General features: G+C 46.7%; 7 protein-coding genes across 7 annotated transcripts; 3 read left to right on the forward strand and 4 right to left on the reverse strand.

Moving 5' to 3' along the window:
• Positions 1 to 4,039: 4,039 nt before the first annotated feature.
• F4822DRAFT_395613 (calcineurin subunit B) lies at positions 4,040 to 5,814 on the reverse strand. Its single transcript, XM_051457442.1, has 5 exons — positions 5,165 to 5,814; positions 5,054 to 5,106; positions 4,906 to 4,979; positions 4,509 to 4,843; positions 4,040 to 4,438 (listed from the first exon to the last, which is right to left on the reverse strand). Exons 1-5 carry the CDS (start codon positions 5,214 to 5,216, stop codon positions 4,428 to 4,430), a joined length of 525 nt encoding a protein of 174 aa, XP_051316892.1. The 5' UTR covers positions 5,217 to 5,814; the 3' UTR covers positions 4,040 to 4,427.
• A 556-nt stretch (positions 5,815 to 6,370) lies between these two features.
• On the forward strand, positions 6,371 to 8,911 carry F4822DRAFT_174426 (enhancer of polycomb-like-domain-containing protein). The gene is made up of 2 exons (XM_051453327.1): positions 6,371 to 7,018; positions 7,168 to 8,911. Exons 1-2 carry the CDS (start codon positions 6,872 to 6,874, stop codon positions 8,722 to 8,724), a joined length of 1,704 nt encoding a protein of 567 aa, XP_051316893.1. The 5' UTR covers positions 6,371 to 6,871; the 3' UTR covers positions 8,725 to 8,911.
• A 2,206-nt stretch (positions 8,912 to 11,117) lies between these two features.
• Positions 11,118 to 12,552, forward strand: F4822DRAFT_174464 (O-sialoglycoprotein endopeptidase). The gene has a single exon (XM_051453328.1). The coding sequence runs from the start codon at positions 11,234 to 11,236 to the stop codon at positions 12,332 to 12,334; it is 1,101 nt and encodes a 366-aa protein (XP_051316894.1). The 5' UTR covers positions 11,118 to 11,233; the 3' UTR covers positions 12,335 to 12,552.
• On the reverse strand, positions 12,438 to 14,324 carry F4822DRAFT_442244 (carbohydrate-binding module family 48 protein; the record flags this gene model as incomplete). The annotated part of the gene is made up of 3 exons (XM_051462973.1): positions 12,438 to 12,813; positions 12,868 to 13,441; positions 13,570 to 14,324. The coding sequence occupies 3 exons, from the start codon at positions 14,322 to 14,324 to the stop codon at positions 12,772 to 12,774; spliced, it is 1,371 nt and encodes a 456-aa protein (XP_051316895.1). The 3' UTR covers positions 12,438 to 12,771.
• Positions 14,325 to 15,413: 1,089 nt separating this feature from the next.
• F4822DRAFT_395621 (uncharacterized protein) lies at positions 15,414 to 16,854 on the forward strand. Its single transcript, XM_051457443.1, has 3 exons — positions 15,414 to 16,045; positions 16,130 to 16,144; positions 16,218 to 16,854. Exons 1-3 carry the CDS (start codon positions 15,827 to 15,829, stop codon positions 16,599 to 16,601), a joined length of 618 nt encoding a protein of 205 aa, XP_051316896.1. The 5' UTR covers positions 15,414 to 15,826; the 3' UTR covers positions 16,602 to 16,854.
• Positions 16,855 to 17,409: 555 nt separating this feature from the next.
• On the reverse strand, positions 17,410 to 18,808 carry F4822DRAFT_395623 (uncharacterized protein). Its single transcript, XM_051457444.1, has 2 exons — positions 18,259 to 18,808; positions 17,410 to 18,198 (listed from the first exon to the last, which is right to left on the reverse strand). The coding sequence occupies exons 1-2, from the start codon at positions 18,719 to 18,721 to the stop codon at positions 17,843 to 17,845; spliced, it is 819 nt and encodes a 272-aa protein (XP_051316897.1). The 5' UTR covers positions 18,722 to 18,808; the 3' UTR covers positions 17,410 to 17,842.
• Positions 18,809 to 18,867: 59 nt separating this feature from the next.
• On the reverse strand, positions 18,868 to 21,600 carry F4822DRAFT_395625 (Pkinase-domain-containing protein). The gene is made up of 4 exons (XM_051457445.1): positions 21,132 to 21,600; positions 20,891 to 21,075; positions 20,441 to 20,837; positions 18,868 to 20,385 (listed from the first exon to the last, which is right to left on the reverse strand). The coding sequence occupies exons 1-4, from the start codon at positions 21,269 to 21,271 to the stop codon at positions 19,455 to 19,457; spliced, it is 1,653 nt and encodes a 550-aa protein (XP_051316898.1). The 5' UTR covers positions 21,272 to 21,600; the 3' UTR covers positions 18,868 to 19,454.
• Positions 21,601 to 21,715: the final 115 nt, after the last annotated feature.

Below are 21,715 nucleotides of genomic sequence, written 5' to 3' on the forward strand. Positions count from 1 at the left end.
GGGTCAACCAAGACTTATATGTTTACAGGGACAAGTCCCCCAACCAAAAGGACCCCTAAGAATTTCAATCTGTAGTCGAATGTCAATACTGATTGGCTAGTTGCGATAGCCGCGATGATGCAAGTCAATCTCGGAAGTTTTCCGACTCAGCTGGACTTGTGTGTCTCTGATAGCCATTCGGCGAAGATCGTCTAGCTGCGATCTTCCTTGGGGCGCACTCTTGTCAGACGGTCGCGCGGCCAGTAATAGGATTGACCCGACACCATGGGAGGGTGGGCATTAGCACTCCGTTCGCCAGAAATCCCCTTGTCCATTTTACCTGATAGGTGAGCAGTTTTGATCCGTGCTACCCTCCCGATGTAACCGTCCCTTGGTTAGGGCTTAAGCAAACATGGGGAAAAGGCACAGAGGTGTGGTGCTGTAAAAAAAGGCTTCACTTCATTTTATGACCTGTCATTTTTGTTAGACTCGCACCCTCTCTACTTAGGACGAAGATCTGCATCCCATCTTAGGTCAAGCGACAAGGGACCAAATGTTGGACGGAGTGGCTGATTATCTAAATCCTCCTTTATTTTAATTTTTTCTTTCTTTCTCCTCTTCTTCTAGTCCATCCACCAGTCACGTAGCACAGAGACAGGTACGAATGGGCCTTGGTGGTGTTTGCAGCTGAACCACTGAAACAAACTCAGCAAACAAGCGGTTTGTTTATTGCTCATTCGAAAGACATTGAAGGGGTTATGACCTAAGGGTTCGATATATTTGTACGACTCAAAAGAATCCCGGCGTGTCTCATCAACCGATGTCGACAAGGTCGTTCCTCGAACCCCTACCCAGATAATCGGGTCCGACGCCGCTGAGGCCGCCAGAACCTCTATCCAAATCGAAGACATTCGTGTAGGGCTGGTTGCTACAAGCCCAGTGCTACCCAATTCCAGGCTATTGGAAAGAGGCTAAGAAGTTCCTTGACGTCGCATCAGCAAATGTTCCGCAGGAAGCTGAACCTGAACCATTGGATCTGCAATCTCCGCCTAGCAGATCTGGAGCGCGGAAGCTTCCCCGTCGTCGATCCTAACAGCTCATCGCTCACATCTGAGAATTGACCACATCAGCTTGCCTGACCCTCGTCCGTACCCACTGGACGGAAGGAAGAAAAGAAGAAAACAGCCCCCTGTCAACGCAACTACCCGCGCCTCTAATCCTAGATTGCAAAGGCCGTAACGGCCTGGAACTAGGGCCCTGTTTTTACCTACATGATCTAGGAGAATTGCATGAACACAACTAGCTTTGTGTCACGTCGCTGACCGGTGACATGCAACATAGGTAACTCGGTATATTTGGTGGCTACACTAATGATTACCTAGGTATTGCTCGTTTGAAATGAACCAACTTCTTAAGCGGCCCGCCTCTATGTCGCTTGGTATTAGGCTAGTTTGAGGCGCGGCGGCTCGGTATACCAAGGTACCATATAGAGACATACCAAAGTTCCGTCAACGACAAATCCTTCTTGGCAAAGACAAGATCGTTGCGCAATATGCATGTAATCTCTATCCCGCATACGCCATTAAATTAAGATAGTTCGTCACAGGCGTCATCTGACGGGACGCTCCCGTCCTGAGCACTTGCAGGAGATCAACTGTTTCATTGCTAGGTGTGGAGCCGGTCTGGCTCTTTGAGGCGTTTCGCAGTTCGTAGAGCCAACAAAATTTGATCGCCTATACTTCAAAAGGAATGTGGTTATCGGTGAGCTTTCCATTTACATCCTTAATTTATATTCTATTCGCGAGTCTTTTCCATTTACGTCATGGCGTGCAGGATCTTGCATCCCATCTTGGCCGTGTGACGGTAATGTCTTTTCTGGAAATGAACGATATCACGTCATTGTCTGGGAAGCGGGAGTGAGAGGGAGATGAATATGGAAAGAAAAGAACCTGGTCTTCTATTCAGATGACTGTGGGGGTCTTATGGCCGAGTGCAACCCTTGTCAATGCATAGCAGCACCAATAGAACAATTGTGTCCTTCCTATCAAAGAGCATCGCATTAACTCTCTTCTACAAGGCCACGGCAGGATCATGTCTTACACCGAAAGAGTCCCCCCAATTCGTGATATGGTTGTTTCCATCGACAAGATCGCAACCATTCTAGCTTCTTGTCACTTGGACTCTTCACCTAAATAGCTCGGTGCTCTAGATGGAAAATTCATGCGCACTATCTATGGTAGTAGTTGTATTTATTCGTGGAATCTATCTGGTATGTTCTTATATTAGACGTGGACATCGAAATATTTCACCCAAGGCTTGCAGACAAAGGAAGCTGATTATGGAGACCTCGTCACCGCTAATACATCGAATATACGCTTATTACCTACATGTTAGATATGACTATGTCGAATATCGCCTTATGTTGCGAATTACTGTAGTCTAATAGAGGTGATATTTTGAATTTATTCGCGCCCTGGATACATACCATAGATGGTACCGCCGTGATTTTGCTGACACTGGACGGTAACGTAGATCTTTTCAATATTTCTTAGTATACCTAGAACCGAACTGGGCGTCATCCCAGATTTATGGCTCTGGCTTTCTCTAAGCCCTCTATGTGAAAAACCAAGAGCGTAGTGTGATTATGACGAGTCTTTCTCTGGAGGGAGTTGACAACGAGTTGTTCTACGAAAGGCACTTAGCCATCTACCGTGGAATAGGAACCTCGTGCCCTCATGACATTTTATCAACTAAGTCATCGGCGATGTTTGATCCTCAACGTCTGGAAAGATTGGATTTATACAATCTACGATGATAACTGCCAAAACCTAATCTCACCTCGGTATCAACAAGCATCTGGTCACGTATTATGCTTACATTGTATATAGACATATATAAGCCAGACCCAGTGGTTATTTGATGACTGTTTGGTATAATTTGTGAATTATATCACCTACGAACCTCGTTGTCGTAGTTCCATACCAATACAATGAATTAATAGATGCATTCTAAAATGTCTAACCGGTCTATCTAGCATATAAAAGTACATTGAGCTTGCCCATACGCTTAAAATGATGACTTTTATTGTTATATATCGTGGGAATACGACAGAGTTGAACTTCCCTTGCAATAGTTGGATGTCTTGTAAGGCTAAGGGCTATGAACATCTAATTAGTCGCGGAAATTTCTCTCTTATACACTGACTCTCCTTGGTGAATACACATTGTATTTCTCACGATAGCCTCCCTACAGGTAGGAGATGAGAAGACAAGATGTTTTCGAGCGTAGACAGGGTATAGAAGGGCAGATGGAGTCACAGTATATCACCTTTCTATTATTGTCAATGTCTAATATTCTACTTGTAAATTTAGGACGGAATATATCTTAGCTCTACTGGTTCATGATCCTATACTCTTTCCGTTCGCCTTAGTTGGCCCGTAGAGTCCCCTACTGCTTCTATAATGTTTCGTATAAGCTTCCTATGAACTATTAGATATACTAATCAATAGTCTACTTTACTCGGGCTATTGATACTGCTTAATTATACGCTGTGGGTCTCGTATAATTATCCCCGATGGTGAGGCGGGTGTATAGACGAGCTAAGGAGCTAGGCCTACCAGCTAGGTAAGCCTAGGTCAGTCGATAGCCCCAGAACTCATCGTGTACTTTAGACGAGCGACATCCCCCTTAATGGAAGGCGGGAACCCAATGCCGGCTGGGTATATGCCTATGGACTGATTTTGTCGACGCGTGGAACGTGATATCGAGGCGTTTCGGGGTGTCCCGTATCGCTCCGTCGTGGTCATCCTCACGTATAGATACCTAGATAGGATCTTCTATACGGGATAGAAATGCAATGCTTCTAAGCAGGGGCTCTTGAAAACTGCTACCTAACTTAGATTCCTATTGGTCTGGACAGCCCTTATACCGTGAGGTGACGTATATTTGTTTTATTATTTTGTCGACGTGAGTCTATCAGCGCAACCAGTTGGCACCCGGTTCCGATATAATCTTGTCCATAGGAACGTCCTCTATGGGTGTGTGCTTAGGTTACTAGCGTACGAAAAGAAGTTAGAGACATCGATGCGGGACTGCTGATTGTCATTGACATTATCATCAACGTTCTATATTTGGGCGGGAGCAATTAGGCTATGTCGGTATGTCCTCAAAAGTCAATATAATCAACATGTCTGAGCGACGTACTGGGAAAACGCTTCAAGCCACCACCATAACGAGCACCTGCCTCAACCTGACAATCATATCTTCGACATAGATTCACTCGCACACATCGCGATCCCCGTCGCTTCATAGATGTCCTTAGGACAAAAACTTCACATAACACGTATCACATCCGTACTCGTTCAACGAGGTGGTCCAGGATTTGCCCAGGTGGATCATATATGGTTCCCAAGCCTCATTATTCATTATTATGATAAGCATCGTGGTATCTAGAACTGATCTGTACCATACCGTTAGCAATCCAAGTCCAGCAACCGCAGAAATATTTCGAAGGAGGTAGAGTAACTCACCTAAAGTCATGCTCATGCTCACGTCAGTGCTCTCAACCATCTTCGTAAACTCCTCGAAGCTGATCTTGCCGTCCTTATCAAGGTCGGCCTCCATAATGGTCTTGTCCACAATCTGCTGCAGCTGCTGGTCCTTCAAGTTGCTGCCCACCATCATCTTGAGGACAATAAATAGTTCACCATTGCTTATGTATCCATCTCGGTCAATGTCGTAGACTTTGAAGGCGAACCTGAGCTTCTGCTCCTTGTTCCCCTTGCTACTGAACGCGCTCAGCCCCGAGACGAATTCCTGGAAATCCACGTCACCACCACCATCCTCGTCGAATATCGCTATCATTCTGTTTTTTGAGTTAGCTTGGTCGCTGTCGGCTTGGCATGGGGGGTGGTTCAATGGGCGTACCTCGTAGCAAGTGGGTTCGACGATATTTGGGGTAGACTGAGAAACTCTTCTCGCTCGATCGTTCCTGAGTTGTCCTGGAGTCAGATATATCGTTAGCTTATCGTAGGCGCTATAAATGGATGTCACATGTTGCTAAAAAGCTTCGTACCTTGTCGAGTTTCATGAATCTCTTCCTAAGTCTGTCTACCTCCTCTCGGTCGACTATGATTCGTAATTAGTACTGTGCTCGGTCGCATTCGAGGGAAGGTCGAGTGCGTACAGTTCGACCCTTGGACGATGGTCTCCAGCACGGAGCTGGTTGTATTACCCATGATGTTGAATACTCCTTGGCGAAGTTGCGTTTAGATAGCTAAAATGTGATCGGAAAGAAGGTGAGCATAAGGAGTAGCTCTAGTAACGAAGTTGGGTAACCGTATTAAACCTTCGGGCTGCGACGCAATGATTCGGTAGATATTCGGGGTCGTATTGGTATAAGTAGACTGTTTATACGTATGTAATCGCCGGATCGAAAATACGTCACGTTAAATGTTCAACGTTGAAGAAAGAATGGTGAAGGACGATGATGAGGCTGATGGTGGATGGAGAGTTAGGTGGGAATGTGGGTTGGTGGGGTCCTTCCGTGACAAGGCGACCAAGATCTCAATTGCCTTTAATGTGGAGACACCTTCCTCGGAAGCCACAAGCACTATAGTAATTATTACGTCGAAGCCACACTGTACATGTGCGTGTGTACCTGCGAACTTGCATAACTCTGGAACGAACCGATGCAGCTTTCCATTGGTGCACACCAGTTAAGGGTACCTAGGTACCTGCCGAATATAGTGTAAAGATGAACGAAACATGGATATGCGATGGTCAAACTAACAAAAAGGTCATGCTTAAATGATATGATTAAATTGGTACTTATTGATACTGTAAACAGACACATCATATGAACTTTCGTAAAGTGATTTATATTACGAAGTAATGATCAGGTACGGAGGTACTGTATGCCGATATGCCGTCTTATCTTATCAAAGTGCATAATGGCTGACGCTGTGGCTGAAAAATATTTTCCAGGCTGCAGCTTTCCTTCCGACCCAAAATGTAAAAACTCAAATTTTCTAGGGAATACAGCGTCGCAAAATGTACAATCCAAAGGAATCAATTGTTACATTCAAATAAATTGCCTCATCGCAATGCAAGAAAGGATAGCTAAAAAATTCAATAGAATGTCATCATATCTTGTATATCATTGGTCTAAATTACCTAGTGCAGGCAGCGAAAAAGCCCCTTTTGCTCATTTCCCTTTATCAGGGAAAAGGTTCAAAATGAAAAGGGGCAAATGTAGCGAAAAGGTAGCTTGAAAGTACACATCCGGCGAAAGAATGTGGAAGTGAAGAGGCGTGTACTATGACCAGTACTTACCCTTCTGTTATGTTTTTTTTAGCGGCATTGTTATCAGGGTCCCCGGTAACTTTCTACCCCCTTTCCCCCTCCCCCAAAGCTGTCGCCCAAGATTGCACGGTTCACCGGTGCACCCAATCACGGCTCGCGATTGCAGCATAGTTACAGGGCTAGAGGGAAGGTGCAAAGCCATTTTAGTCATTTTGGTGGGGCAAAACGCCTTTAACGCCTTTCACGCTTCCACTGAACCCCCCGAACTGGTGGCCCCCCTCCCCTCTGCACAACCTTCTGCACAATCACTATTCTCATTTTGTTGTGTTCGCTCTACTGCTCTACTGCTTGGGCTGCCCTGCTGCGGCCGACCAAGCAAAAAATTTGCGCCCCAAACAATTCAACGTCACCTCATCCAACAACGATAGTTTGCCCATCAAAACAACCACCTGAACACGCGTTTTACCTCTCAAAAATTCGATTTTTCATCGTCGCATGACCTAAACTTTTAGGTCCCCGAATTTTTTCGGGCTTTTTCCGACCACTTTGTCGACTTCTCCCGCCCCATCATCCTACACCGCTGACCGCCATGTCGACCCGGAAAGTGCGATACAAGAAACTTAACACAAAGACGCCTCTGCCCATATTCCGCGAAGATCAAATCGACCCCAACGAATACGAATCTCTTACAACTGAATCTCAAATCGCGACCGGTGTCGAGCAAGCAGAAGAAAATGTGAGTTTTCATTACCTTTCTTACCTTTGATATGCGCGTCACGTGATACAACACGTGACTCCACTACGCCTTCGAATGCAGCTTTTGATATCAAGCTTTTACTGCCTACCTATTACGACTTACCATTCGCTAACACATTCTCTAAATAGGAATACCATCTGCAGGCTGCCCTCAAGGGCGTCGGCGCAAGCACAGACAATGAAATTCCTGTGCCGCCGCCCCAGAAGAGTGAGACGAACTATGATGAGCTGTATCCCACTCCATATGTAGAGCCCAGAAATTACATCAAGTTTTCCGAGACCGTGGAAGAGACTTTGAGGAGTCTCTATGATATGACCACAGAGGATGAAGAGTATCTCAAGGCCTACAATGCTAAGTGGGTGGGAAATACTCCGATGTCCGAGGATGACTTCGAGCGGATCATGGAAATATTTGAGGACACTGCCGCAGAGCAAGCTCCCTATGCTGCAGTTGACAACACGGTGGTGTCGTTCGAGACGATGCTCCAAGCCATGAGACACGTAATCCCTGATAAGCTCATCCAAACTCATGCCAAGCATGTCTATGAGTACTGGAAAACCTCGCGACAGACAAGTGGCAACAAGCCCTTGCATCCTTCGCTCAAGTTCGAAACCCATCAAGAGCATGACGACATGGATCCTTATGTCTGCTTCCGCCGTCGCGAAGTTCGACAGACGAGGAAGACGAGGGCTCGTGACGCGCAGGTGAGCGATAAGCTGAAGAAATTACGTAGGGAGCTGGAAGAAGCACGCCAGCTTGTTGTCTTCTCATATCAGCGAGAGATATTCAAGAGGGAGATGTTGAGTAGCGATAAGTCAATATTCGAACATCGGGCCAGTCTCAAAACCACCAAAGTACGATTTGGTATCAAAGTCGACGACGACGATTTATTCAACGCCCGACCACAGAAACGACCAAGGACAGAAGTTCAACAGCCGGCACGTGCTGGTCCTCATGGTCAACTTCGGCTTGTCGTCCGTCCGGATGGAGGGAGATCCGTGGAACCCGCCGACCTTACTATCTTATCTGATAAACTCGCCGAGAAGGAGAATGAGTTGCGTAATGATGTTGAGATGAAGATCCAGAACCACCGGAGATGGAATCACAACTTTGTTGACTTGACTGCTGACCCACTGCCTCCCGTTCGAGAGGAGAAGGAGCCCAGCTTCAGGCCCGCTAAGACCGCTTATTTGATGACTCCGCCGGCATCCGCATCAGATTCTATGGAGATAGATGAGCCATCTGCAGCAGAAGCGGAAGAGTCTCTTTTGCATTCCGGCTTCAATGGCATTAACCTAGGCTCTACAGAGCACGAGGAGATGCCTTCGTTCCGTCGTCGCATAGGCCGATTAAACCGATTGTTCATTGACCGTCGACCGCCCAAGGTACATGAGCAACGAAGTCCTCCGCGGGAAATAGATTTTACCCAGAGTGATCGTTGGAAGTATGACCAAGATGATGACGATGACGATGAACAACCGGTGTATGAAGTTGACCCCAATAGCTCTCAGCAGATGAGGTTCCGGTCGACGATACCCCCGTCGGCCTTCCTCTTTAGAAGACAGGGTATGGATAATGGCCATCAGGGAGGGAATACAAATCGTCCATCCCTACCACAACCACAAGCGCCTCCAATTCAGCCTCCGACACAACCTCAAGTACAGCCTTCTCAGACTTCAACATGATGAGTCTTCTGGAAAATTCTAATTGATCTCCGATGAGTTCGGGAACCGAATTAGGAACCCGAATAGTCGTCGAAAAGGCGGATGATATTCGGGAAATAGCGAACCTAGTCGAAGAGACCCGAATGAAGTAGAAGTCAGCCTCAAACCGACCATACTTAAGTATCACTACCCAGTACAAAGTAGGGCGATAAAATCGCATTGGTGCTTGAGGTGTAGCTTCACTTAGAGATCGAACATGAAGGATGGTTGCTGCCCTTTGGCGTATACCATTCGATAACAATTCGGCGATAAGTGCCTGATTCGCGATCTTCTCTTTTGAGGTGGTCCGCTGCGATGTCATCCCACTCACTCACATAATCTTTAAACGTTCGCGTCAACAACCTGTACATAAGTCCCGCGGACGTCGTGGTTTGGCAAAAGTGTAAAGTTGAGGAGTTAGTGGCCGTTTTGCCGCAAAATTATATAGTCTTGAGAGCCATATGCATAGCCGGTGGAGTTGATAGCATTCAGTTAGGGCGTTTGTGGCTCCAAATGATGAGGAAGGGTAAAGGAGATCAATATATCTTCTCAATCTCTTCGTACCTTGTCTTTCGATTCGGTGATTTGATGTGACTTCCCTGCTCGTTGCTTGTGTTGTGCTCCTTCCATTAGCTATTGTACCTCTGGGGAGGCTGCGTAGTTGAGACGGTCCATGCATGTATTGCCAGGACTGGGTAACTAGTTGTAGGCGCCTTCTTGGTTCTTAGAAGGTCATAGCTCCCTTCCGAGAAATTCGCGACACGAGGGGCTTTGCCCTCTAAGTCATCAATATTGGATGACATGCGGTTGCCCGTTCATGACCTCCTATTTTGCTAGGAAAACGCCAGGCTTGGGCGCGGAATCTAGCCACATTGTTTTTGCGTCCATTGCGACTTTTACTATCTGTAGAAGCTATACAAGCTCTTGGAATTGTTAGATTTTATTTCATTGCAAGCAAGGGGATTAGAATAAGTAAGAAATAAAGTAAAATTCGTGATATGACTTGGATATTAAAGACAAGCACTGGAAGATGACGGAAACGTATCTTGAATCTGGCATATGACGCCGGGTTTAACGTGCGGAGAAAGTCTTGGAGGACAGTAGGTAGCATCGCCATCCAAAGTAAGAAATGACCGCCGTACGGATCGGTCCATTGAGAAGTTGGAGATAAATAAGAAATTGATATGTCTGTTAAGTATAGCAAATTGTAGAAAAGTCGAGATGACTATCGCAAGATAGGTTTTTGCACGAAACTGCGAAATATAGAATACTCACCACAATCTCGAGAAAATTCATCTCGACTAGGTTTGTGTAGTCGACCATAGTCAACCCTAGCCGATGGCTCGGACCGGGAGAAGAATTTCAAGCTTTAAGCTTCATATATACTATAGAAGCAAATATATCGATATATTTGGACTACTAGTAGTTCTAGTGTCGGTGACGGTGCGCGATATTGGCTTGGATCAGGTGAGGAGTCTGCAGTATTCGGGTAGGCGCATGGTCGCTAGCATGGCCGACTCATCTGTGGTCGGAGCTCGCGAAATTCCTAATAATGAGGGGAAGCATAACTCGGGGAGTAGTCGAAACTTGTGGGAGCATTGGAGAGTTTTCGTAAGGGATAGAAGGGAGTTGGAAGAATGTTGGTTAGGAGTATGTATCTATAAGAGGCTCAAGTCAGCAAGTCGTCGGAAGGCGGGCCAGTCTCGGATTACCGACAACAATGACGAATATCTGCAGCTCTCTGATTCAGGGCTGTCAGATACAAGAAATTCGACACAGTATAATAAGAGGGTCAGATAAGAAACTGACGATATAGCGAGAAAACAAAATAGCTAGAAACAAAAGTAGTCGGCCTGTGGGAAGAATGGGAAAATATGAAGTTGGAAGAAAAGTACCGGGCGGCGATTTGGTAATAATAAGTATAGGATTTCTCTCCTGGTGCTTAGGACTGAAGGCTATTATTGCCCCGTTCCGTCAAGAGGGTGGAATAAGTGCGGTTTGCCCCACTTACAAGCGCAACTCGACAGACAGACGGCCAGCTGGTACCTAAACCTTAACACGTCCGAGATGGGACCCACAAATGCAAGTATGGGACGTACATTTCCCAATGGTTCCGCCAACCACTTAAGAGAACTTGAGTGTCTATCGATAAGGATCGGGGCGTCATTGGAGGGGTCGCCCGCGTCTCTGCAGCTAAGCACTTCCCGCTCTTACATAGCAGATAGTAGATCTAAACCCCACAAGAAGATAGCCTCATAACTACGACATAACCCTTATTAACCTAAACTCAAATTATACAGCCTCCAAATTTGACACTGTTGAGTCTAGAGTCGCAAATTTGGGCAAGGAATAACCACTCTATATCGAGTTAGTTATCCAAAGGTTGCGCTCGCAAACGCACTTCCTTCACATCGTCGACCCCACCTTCACCGATCACCACGAGGGTTACAACCACCAAAAAAAATCAAAGTAAAGAAGTAAAGAACCGAAAATGACCAAACCCAACAATCAACCCCTCATAGCTATCGGCTTCGAAGGCAGCGCCAACAAACTAGGCGTCGGCATAATATCCCACGACCCTTTCACCAAAAAATCCAGCATCCTCGCCAACGTCCGCGACACCTTCGTCTCCCCACCCGGCACCGGTTTCCTCCCCAAAGACACAGCCCGCCACCACCGCGCGCACTTCACACGTCTGGCGCGAAAAGCCCTCTCCGACGCCGGCATCACAGACCCATCAACGCAAATATCATGCGTATGCTACACGCGCGGTCCCGGCATGGGCGCACCCCTCCAATCCGCCGCCGTAGGCGCGCGCACAATATCACTTCTCTGGGGTCTACCTCTAGTCGGCGTAAACCACTGCGTAGGCCACATCGAAATGGGACGCGAGATCACAGGAGCTGATAATCCCGTGGTGTTGTACGTGTCAGGTGGTAACACACAAGTCATCGCGTACGCAGAACGCCGGTACCGGATTTTCGGCGAGACGTTGGATATCGCCGTAGGCAACTGTTTAGATCGCTTCGCGCGAACGTTGGAGATTAGCAATGATCCCGCGCCGGGGTATAATATCGAACTCTTGGCGCGGAAGGGGGCGATCCGGGGGAAGTTGCTGTATCTACCGTATGCTGTTAAGGGTATGGATTGCAGTTTTAGTGGAATCTTAAGCGCGGCCGATTTACTAGCTGCGCAGATGCGCGAACAAGAGGCTAAGATCGCGCGGGGTGAGGAGGTTAGTGAGGAAGAGAGGTTCACGCCAGAGGACTTATGCTTTAGTCTCCAGGAGACAGTGTACGCGATGCTGGTGGAAATAACCGAGCGCGCTATGGCACACGTGGGCAGCAACCAAGTCCTTGTCGTAGGCGGCGTGGGATGCAATGAGCGCCTACAGGAGATGATGGGACAAATGGCTAAGGAGAGAGGCGGTAGCGTTTACGCCACCGACGAACGCTTCTGTATCGACAATGGCATAATGATCGCCCACGCTGGTCTACTAGCATACGAGACGGGATTCCGTACTCCGCTAGAGGATAGCACATGTACACAGCGATTTAGAACCGACGAAGTTTACGTTAAATGGCGAGATTGAACTCACAAACCTGACACGTCTCTTTGTGTTTGCATGGACCTGTGTTCCAAATTCATTATCGACATTGTCTAACTTGACTTTATACCTATGCTTGCGCAGCTTTGACATTTCCCTCATATACATCCTTCTATGTCGTGGCTTCATGATATTCTCATAAACCCCCTTTTAATTACGGCGCGTGCCTCCGCCTGTTCATGAACAACTCATTACCAAATCTGATCTGCTTTCGGAATAGCGCAAGATACACAGCACATATCAGTGCTACATTTCAGAGCCCAACACAACTCTAGGCGTAGCTGACTTTCCCTTGATCCAAGTGAGATACAGTGGGGTATCATACCCCTATCGAGATGAAATTCGGAGTAATAGGAAATATGCCATCTCATATAAGTGTCTGGAGCACACTAATGCTTTTACTACACAGGACCAGACAATGCTTATTCGTTTTTTGTGGCCTTGTAAATAATTGTAGTAACATACTTCGACCCCGTTAGTATTGGGGTTTTAGAAGAAATCTCCTGGGAATGACCTACCTTGCTCTGATATCGGGTAGTAGCCGACACAGCAAGAACGTTGTTTTTTATACTACACGTAGCTAAATGGTTGAGTACGGTGTGGTTCGGCATGTTGAGGACGCTGTTATCGTCCTTGATCAATGTGGTGTTGTTCATGATCGGCTTGCTTAAGAAACCGGGTAAACTTGGTGGCGGTGGAAGTCGTTCAAGGGCTAGAGCGGAAAGCCTGTATGTTGAGGTGTCCTCGGCTTGGTCGAAGTCGTCCAGATACTGGGGGATCTTTGCGGAGAACTTCTCAACCGGATCAATGACCTTATATTGTGGGCCTTTGACTGAACCGTCGTGTGAAGGTTGCCTTGACGGAAGAGATAAGGCGGCTTCGTTAGACTTAGGAACACCGGTATCTAGAGGCACATTCCTTGAGTCGCTATCGTCGCCGCTCACTTCGATATAGTTAACCAGATTATTTCCAAAATCGACAGTAGTAGGCAGATCAGGTGATGTCTGCATATTACCATCCACTAGAAATTTTATGTGATGCGTCCCGGGGAAAACAGGTATTATTGTCTCCAACACACCCTCTCTTTCCTTGCTATAAGCCAGGATACGTCAGCAACCAACGAACATTTCACTTTCAATATATTTTATACGGTACAGAAACCCAAGCGTCTCGTTTAGACATACGGGATTGAATTTACGGTAGCGAAAGGGACAACTTACGAAGGAAGTAGTCTCTGCTTTCGGCTCCATTGAAATGGCGTTCCCGTCACATAAACTTTTTGACCACCCCGCGACCACTCGATACGGGTTGGTATGGTCGGTCGCGTCTTATCGACTCGGAGTTCTTCAGCATCATCTTCATCAGTCGCATTGCTTAGCCCTGACGCTCTACGTGGTATGCTAGCCGAATCGTCAAGGGGTGGAACATCGTCAACAGCCTTGGCGTCAGCATCACTAGGAGGGACAATGGGCGAGCCCGGAGTGTGAATTTCCTCCTCGATCGGCAATGGCAGTCGCGGAGGACGACTGATGTGATATGACATGTCCTGAATACTACTAGAGGTAGGGCCTGATATAAGGCTCTCCTCGTACTGGGAATCGCGCGCGTATGGTGAGTCCTGTTCCTGGTGGGAATAGGAGAAGGGAACGGCTACGGGTTGGGAGTGTTCATCCTTGAAGTCGGCAGGCTTCTGCTTAGGCTCGGGTGGTCTAGGGATACCGGCGGAGTGGTTGGAGCTAGTGGAGGGTGACGATGAATTGAGTATGGACAGTGGTCTCGACTGGGCGTTTTTGTTAATAATGGAGGTGCCGGTTGCTTGGACAGCCGAAGCCTCGGGAGACGCTGGTGACCTGATATGTTGGTTGTGTATTGACACCAGGTTCTTGGGCTGGTTCTTAGAGGCTCGCGGAGAATCGTGGGAGGAAGCAGTGGTGGGGGTGGCCGGCTTCGAGGTTGATGAAGGGTTGTTTCCCATGGTTTGGCGTGGGGGAAGGGGAGGAAAGGATTTCCCCCCTCTAGTCGTTGGGCTTTTTTGCTTGTTCCTATCGAATGTCTGGAAAGGGGAAATTGGTCAATCAATCGCGGGGAAGTCGGAAGCTGACGGGCGGGTGTGGTGCCTTGGTGCGTCGTGCGTCGTGGGCCGTGGGCGGGTGCCGCGGGCAGATTGCCTGGTTGCCAGGCTGCGCAGGCCTCGCAGGGAAGGCGGTGTGACCGAAGGGGAATTATTTGTTTGGAATTTGCTTAAGGTGAATCAAGCTGAGCGAGACTGAGCGTGGATCATCGCAAGCAAAAATGGTCATGAGACCCTTTTTTGGCGTAATCGGGCGATGAGACAGCTGGATGGACAATGAAGGGCTATTGGGCAGTTGGGGGAAGATCTAAACGAGGAAGGACGAGGTTCAGGTTAAGTCTGCTGGTCGTTCCATGATAACGCTAAGTCCAATCAATTCCTACCCCTGCACCCTGCCCGCCTTGCTCTTCCCCAGTCAATGGTCAATGGTCAGCGCATTGACCACCGGACCCAAATATCACCGCAAGGGTCCAAGTACCATTATCAGACTAAGGTACATGAACTTATTTATGATCTCATTTAGACTTTACTATTTTATAGAGTTTACATAATAATTTTAGAAACTAATATTGGGAAAACGAACGTTTCATATGAATTAATCACTCCTAAAATCTAGACGCTAACAACACTTTTAACCCCTGTCCATATGTATCGAATCAGGTTGATACATTGGTGTATTCCTTCAGAGTCGGCGGTGAGTCCATCATCTATTTGAAGCAGATTTGTACCTATCATAACGTATAGATTGACCTTGCAAATAAAGTATCCAAAAGCAAAAAGTACTTATTCCTCAGCCGATCGAGCCGCTTTACCGCACGTTTGTTTTCAGTTACATAACAGCCTTGAGTCTTTGATCCAGTTTGTTCCAATACATTCCCAGCAGTAAACTTAGCCAAGCACCTGAGCTTTCGAGCTTAGGTAGGCTCTAGGGCTGGTAGGTCTGGTGTTCCATCTTAGGCAGTGCCCCGCCGGATCGGACTAACAAATTCACCCTTTCTCCGTACTCCTTCCCCAGAAATGTCGGGCAGCCGCATTTAGGAAAGTACTGGTAACCTATCTAGGTAACCGGCAGTAGCAGCCCTCATACATTGTACCATAGAAAGAATAGAGTGATGTACATACGCGTTTCTGTGGTACCTGAACTATGATCATCTGAAGTTTGGTGCCAAGAGTGGAGCGTCACCTTCGTCATACCCCCGGCCATCGGTAATATGATTCGGTCAATCGAGAGATAACCTAAAATGCCAATCCTCCAAATAAGGATTCTACAAGTTCAACCATCATTCTTCACCGGTCCAAATTTTGAAAGTCGCCTGGTTCCGAACTAAACACACAGGGAACGAACACTATCCGCTTTCCGCCTCATTGGGCCATCATCACGAGGACCACGAGGCCAATCCAAGGCCATGGATTGGTTGACGAGATTGCAGGTGTTTGGCACGTCATATCTGTATCCCACGCTCAATTTCATATTGAGGTTGTGCTACATCATCACGATACCTCTACACTATCCCATTTACTACCTATTTTTGCTGGTCGTATTTCTCTTATCACCTTTCTGGTATATACTCCGGTCTATCTCAACTGCGGCATTGGCCGCGGTGAATTTGGCCATTAAGCTCAAGGTATTTTCTTCTTAGAGTCTCTTTCTGCGAACAACCCCTGTAGATTGTCCACGTAGACAAAGTTGGTTACTAATTGTAAGATAGTACCTCTACATCTATGTAAGAATATTCATTTGGATTAATACGAGGTCCGAAAGTGATTTTGTCGTACTAACATTGACACAAAATGCAGCTCGCCTACGCAGCAATTATAGGTATCTGTGCGGGCTTTTTGTTGCATGGGACATCGAGCTTTATATTTGTCTCGCTGGGTGTCGACGCGTCACAGAAACGGGCTCGAGATCAACAAAGATCCGAGCTGTCACCTCTAGATGACGAGGAACATTATTTGGATGAACCAGAGTCAGGCACCCGGTCAGAAGATAGCTCCGGCCGACTATCCGGCGCTAGGGATGGTTCAAAACGCACGAAGACAAAGCGGGAACCAAAGGAAGACGCATACGGTATGTTCGAGAAGAAATGGAAGTCACTAAGTTCCTCTGAGAGACCTAGGCGGCGACGAAGGGGCTTGCTCGCTCAGACAATTCATGAGGAAAGTAGTAGCGATTTTTCGTAGTTTAATGAGCGACTAGCTACAAGGCCATTGTTTCACTATACTCCAAAATATGGCTTGGACATTATCGGCGAGCATTGGAGTCGCATGCGAGTCTAGCGAATCGTTATCGAAGCGCCATCCATAAAATAGAGTAATTATGATGGTGTCAGATGACTTAACTGAACCTTATATATATATATATATAAAGTATCGACAATGTTTTATATTATAATTATTATTAATTAACATTAATATTAATGTAGTTTTATTTTCATTATAAATATAACATTTTAATTTATAAATAATATATTAATTTATAATTATTAAAATACTTCCGTGTCACAAACCAGCCCACGAGGAACCCTTGTTGAAACCACAAAACGGAGCATCGGCAACCTATCACGGCTAAACTCCGGATTGATGTGTTGAGATATAACACATCGCAACACATTGCAATACATTACAACACATCACAATACATCATGATAACCTCAGAATAAAAAGAAAAAAAAAGGAATAACTATATTTCCTATATATCTAATCACTCTTTCCATAACTCTTTAATTCTCAATCTAAAACTATTCTTTCAAATATAATAAAAGAACTCCAAGTCTCTCTAACAAACAGAACATACTTAATCACTTGACCTACTATTAATACTGTTACCTTCAAATTAAGACACCCCAGATTAATCAATTCAGCAACGACTATACCTCTCTGAGGCATAGGTTCATCACATTCCAGTTATTTTTTTATTATTATAAACCTTTTATTATCTTATAAAAAATATAATTTAATAATAAAAACATTACAAATCCTTTTTTTATAAATATTATTAAATAATTAATTAAACTTTATATATATATATAATATCGACAGTGCTCCGTATTATAATTAGAACCTTTCTTAATATAACTTCATTACAACCATTATTGGCTGACAGATGGAATCCTATCTGTATTCCGGTGATCCGTCAAATAATGACCCAGAAATCCCGGATCGTGGAGGACAGTAGCTTCGAGGTTGGTTCAGGGTCAATGCGAGACTTCCCCATATCATGCTTACCCGATAGCATATGCAGTGGTGGCGTCAGACTGACAAACTGTTGATATCGCACTTATTCATAAGCCCCTATCTATCATGACGATCCAAAGGGACAGGTGGTACATCGATTTCGACTGCTGATAACAAGGTATAGTCAATTGCGAGGCGTAATGCTCGTGACGTGGAAGATATAAATCATCATTATGAATATTATTTTACTATAACAACGCTGCCATTATTAAAATGCTGACGGCACCCAGGAAGCCTTCGTAGGACAAACGGCTCACCGCACCAGTTGCGGAGGTGGTTGATGCAACCGTGGAAGACTCAACAACTTGCTCTCCTGTCACTGTACTCAGGACAGATTCTGACCCAGTAGTCAAAGCCGAAGTCTGGCTTCCCTGCGTACCCGGGCTAGCTCTGAACGGAGCTGAGTACTCCGTAGTCGACGATGATGACGGGCCCGTCACCGTATGACCAGGAGTTGGCGTCGCAACAAACGCGCTACCACTAGATTTCGGCAGCACAGTCTGCGTCTGGTACCAACTCTGCCACTGCGAGGGATTTGAAAATGCTATTCGCGCATTAGACACAATCTCACAAACCTCAAAAGCAACGAAAAGGAAATACATACGTCTAAAAGTAACCACATCCCCACCGCCAATCGTCGACGTAACCAAATCCCCATACACAAGCGACGGGATACAAGTCGTCTTCCCCACCAAGTCACTATACCCATCAACGCACCAATACATACACCAACCCAAATTCTCCGGCGTAGCCCCATTCCCATTCTCACATCTTGAATTACAATCCGGCGCCGCGGAGGATTGCGCCGGGGACGCGCTATCACGGTGCACGCAATTGAGGCGGCAGTACGGGATATCCGTTACATTTACCGAGCCCGGGAGGAGCGAACCGGTAGCGACGGGCTCCGGGGCGCCGCAGCCTAGGAGGCAGGGCACGTTGTTAGAGTTGAAATGCGAGGATGTGCCGTCGAGGCTATCTTCGCATATTATAGGGTCGGGAATTCCATGGGTAAGTAAAGGAAACAACAAGCTCAACGCCGTCACAATAAAATTCGTATTTCTATGCATCGTGTTTGGTAGGTATCTAGTATGCTGCGAAGGAATCCCGAGAATCTATGTGGGACTATTTACATGGGCAACGCCGTTATTTTATCAACAGCGGATTCTACGAAATTTATTAAAAGCCGAGGAAAACATTAAGATAACATTTAGTTGCTGCCTTGTATGCGGAAAATAGACGCGATGTAACCATCGTTACCATATAAGATTGTATGTAGGTTCACCCAGCCTCATCCAATGGTCTGGGGAAGGATCGAGGTCTAGACCTTTACGTCTAAAGCTTTATATGACTACATTTCTCATAGCCTTGGCCTCACAGCACACGAGACAGTTCTCAAGAGCCGCTTCATCCGCACAATACAAGACCATGCAAATTATTATCATTAAAATCAAGTCAATTCGCGAATAAAGGTCCATGCTAGCTACACACCAGATACAGCAATGCATACTTCTCAAGCACGCGCCTGAGCCCTAAATCCCTTAAAAGCACATTCAAAATAGGGCACCAAAAACGCCAGCATCATGTGCGGCAAACCCTTCCTGCCGTCGGCTTGCTACCTTGCCGCGTGCCGTTGCTGCCCCTAAAAACCATCCCTACTTGCATAAAAAGTAGGTAAAATACATGCCTCAGGCTCACTCAATGTTTTTTATCTCTTGAAGGGCGTTCTCGCCCCAGAGGTGGAGCTTGCTGAGGGCGATAATTCGACCTTCTCTGATGGTAATCCCGATCGTTATCGCGATTCTATCGACGATACACATCTCGATCCCTATCCTGAACTGGGGAGCGGCTTCGACTTCGCGTCTGGCTCGCTCGGCTGCGGTCGTCATAATCTCTGTCGCGTCGATCCCAACCATGTCTTCTATCATCCCGATCGTCCCATCTTCGACGGTCATCTCTTGCCGGTCGGTCTTCCCTAGGTGGGCGCTCGTCTCGACCACCAGCACGGTAACTGGGGATATATGTATCAACATCTGGTCGATTTCCCCCGCGGTTTCTGGGAGCTCGGTCTCGGTATGAGTCGTGGTGTTCCGCAGGATTATCCCATCCATTACCAGGATACTCAGGCGGAGGGGGACGGGGTGGTAGTCGATGATCCATATGAGGTTGGTCTCGGGCCCAGGCTGGTCTACGTCCTCCTTCCTCACCACCTCGGTAATTAGCACCATGATGCTTGGGCGGGTACCTGCCGTTCATCCTGTTGCCGTAGCCATCACCACTACCAAACCCTGCATTAGGACCTTCAAATGCGCCTACACCAACTGTACCGCCCTTAGGAGCGGGTGGAAGAGCAGCCTTTCGGTCGTGGAACTTTCTACGATCCAGCTCGTGGCTATCCTCGAAGGTAGGGAGGTCTTCTGGCCTTGCCGGAAAGGGAGCGGTCTTGAAGTAAGGATGCTCCAAAGCGTCGATCGCATTAATACGAGATCGCCAGTCAAGTGTTAGAAGTTCCTTTAGTAGAGAGATAGCGCTTGAGCCGTGTTCGCGGAATCGTTGCGATAATGTTCCGGGCCGTGGTCGGGGGTTGAGGGCTTCGCCACCAGGCAGCTTTTTCCACCCTGGCATCGTTTGTTCTGTGGGGGTGCCAACTAAGTCGAAGATAATCTCTAGCTGGTGTACATCGCTCTCCCCCGCTAATATGGGCTTACCAACCAGCATCTCCCCAAAGACACAACTGAGAATGAATATTAGCAAGCCGATCATTTATAAATGAGTGTCATAAATCTTACCCAACACCCCACATGTCAATAGCAGTTGTGTATCTCTTAAGATGAAGCAAGAGCTCAGGAGGTCGGTACCATCGAGTGACTACAAGACTAGTGTACTCTCTTCGACCTTCGCCACCACCTTTTCCACGTTCGGGGACGGGCCCATCGTAATGTCGCGCAAGACCAAAATCTGCGATTTGAAGAATGCCTCGGTTATTGATGAGTAAGTTCGCCGCTTTCATATCGCGATGCAGAATCTTGCTATCATGTAGGTAACGGAGGCCTTCGAGGAGTTGGAGAAGGTAGCATTTAATCTGAGGTATGGTAAAATGGACGGAAGGATTGTCGAGTAGACCAGATAAATCGTGGTCCATATATAACATCACCATGTACATAATGGGTCGCTTTCGTTTGTCCGCTTGGTATGGTTAGTTTCATGGGTATTCTCGCACAAGGTCAAGTGCTGCTCACTCGATTTGCTGTGGTGCTCGACGGCCATATCCTCTAGACGTAGAACGTTCTTATGCGACAAGAGCTTGAGAAGCTTGATTTCTCGGAGTGCTGTAATGGGGAAACCATCTTTCTCGTTGTGCATAATAATCTTCTTGAGCGCAACCAGAGTGCCTGTTTTTCGCGATTTCGCCTTGTGGACCTCACTAGGGAGATAGTAAGTATTTTTTCGTATAATATCGAGAGGTCGGCAAAAGCTCACCCAAAGGTACCCTCTCCAAGTTTTCCTAGGAGCTCGTATTCGCTGATTCTAGAGCATCCTCCATAACTGTCTCTCGGTCGCTGATGCTGGATCGCGAAAGATCGCGGTGAAGGGGCGCCATTTCCGACGCTGAGCGCCATCGTGGAAATTGAGGTTGTAAATTCGGTTGTTGTTTTCGCGAGATGCGGTGATAGTAATACGAGTTGAAAATAATCGTAGATGATGCGAAAGAGACCGTTGAAAGAGTTGACTACGTAGGTGAAGAAAGACCTAGATAGTAAACAATCTTTAACATCGCAAACCAGCAACGCGCTAGCTTGCGAAGAAAGAAGATGAATTATGGAAAATATGGTCGCATTCTGAGAATTGGTATCTGTTTAAATAAATAAAAAAGACAGTGTAGAAAGATTAGTGTACCTTGGCCGGGTACGTGATTGAATTCAGGGAACCTTGGAAGCTTTCAATGTTGAATTCGACTGTTTGCACCGTCGTACAGGGGACCCACTACAACAATGGACTTTCACCCGCCACATTTCAGCCTCAGATCTTGATAGTCGGTGGCTCGTGCACGATAACGATTAGCA

This window comes from Hypoxylon trugodes (genome assembly GCF_022578975.1).
Source record: "Hypoxylon trugodes strain CBS 135444 unplaced genomic scaffold F4822scaffold_3, whole genome shotgun sequence".
In the NCBI taxonomy this organism is placed as follows: Eukaryota; Fungi; Ascomycota; class Sordariomycetes; order Xylariales; family Hypoxylaceae; genus Hypoxylon; species Hypoxylon trugodes.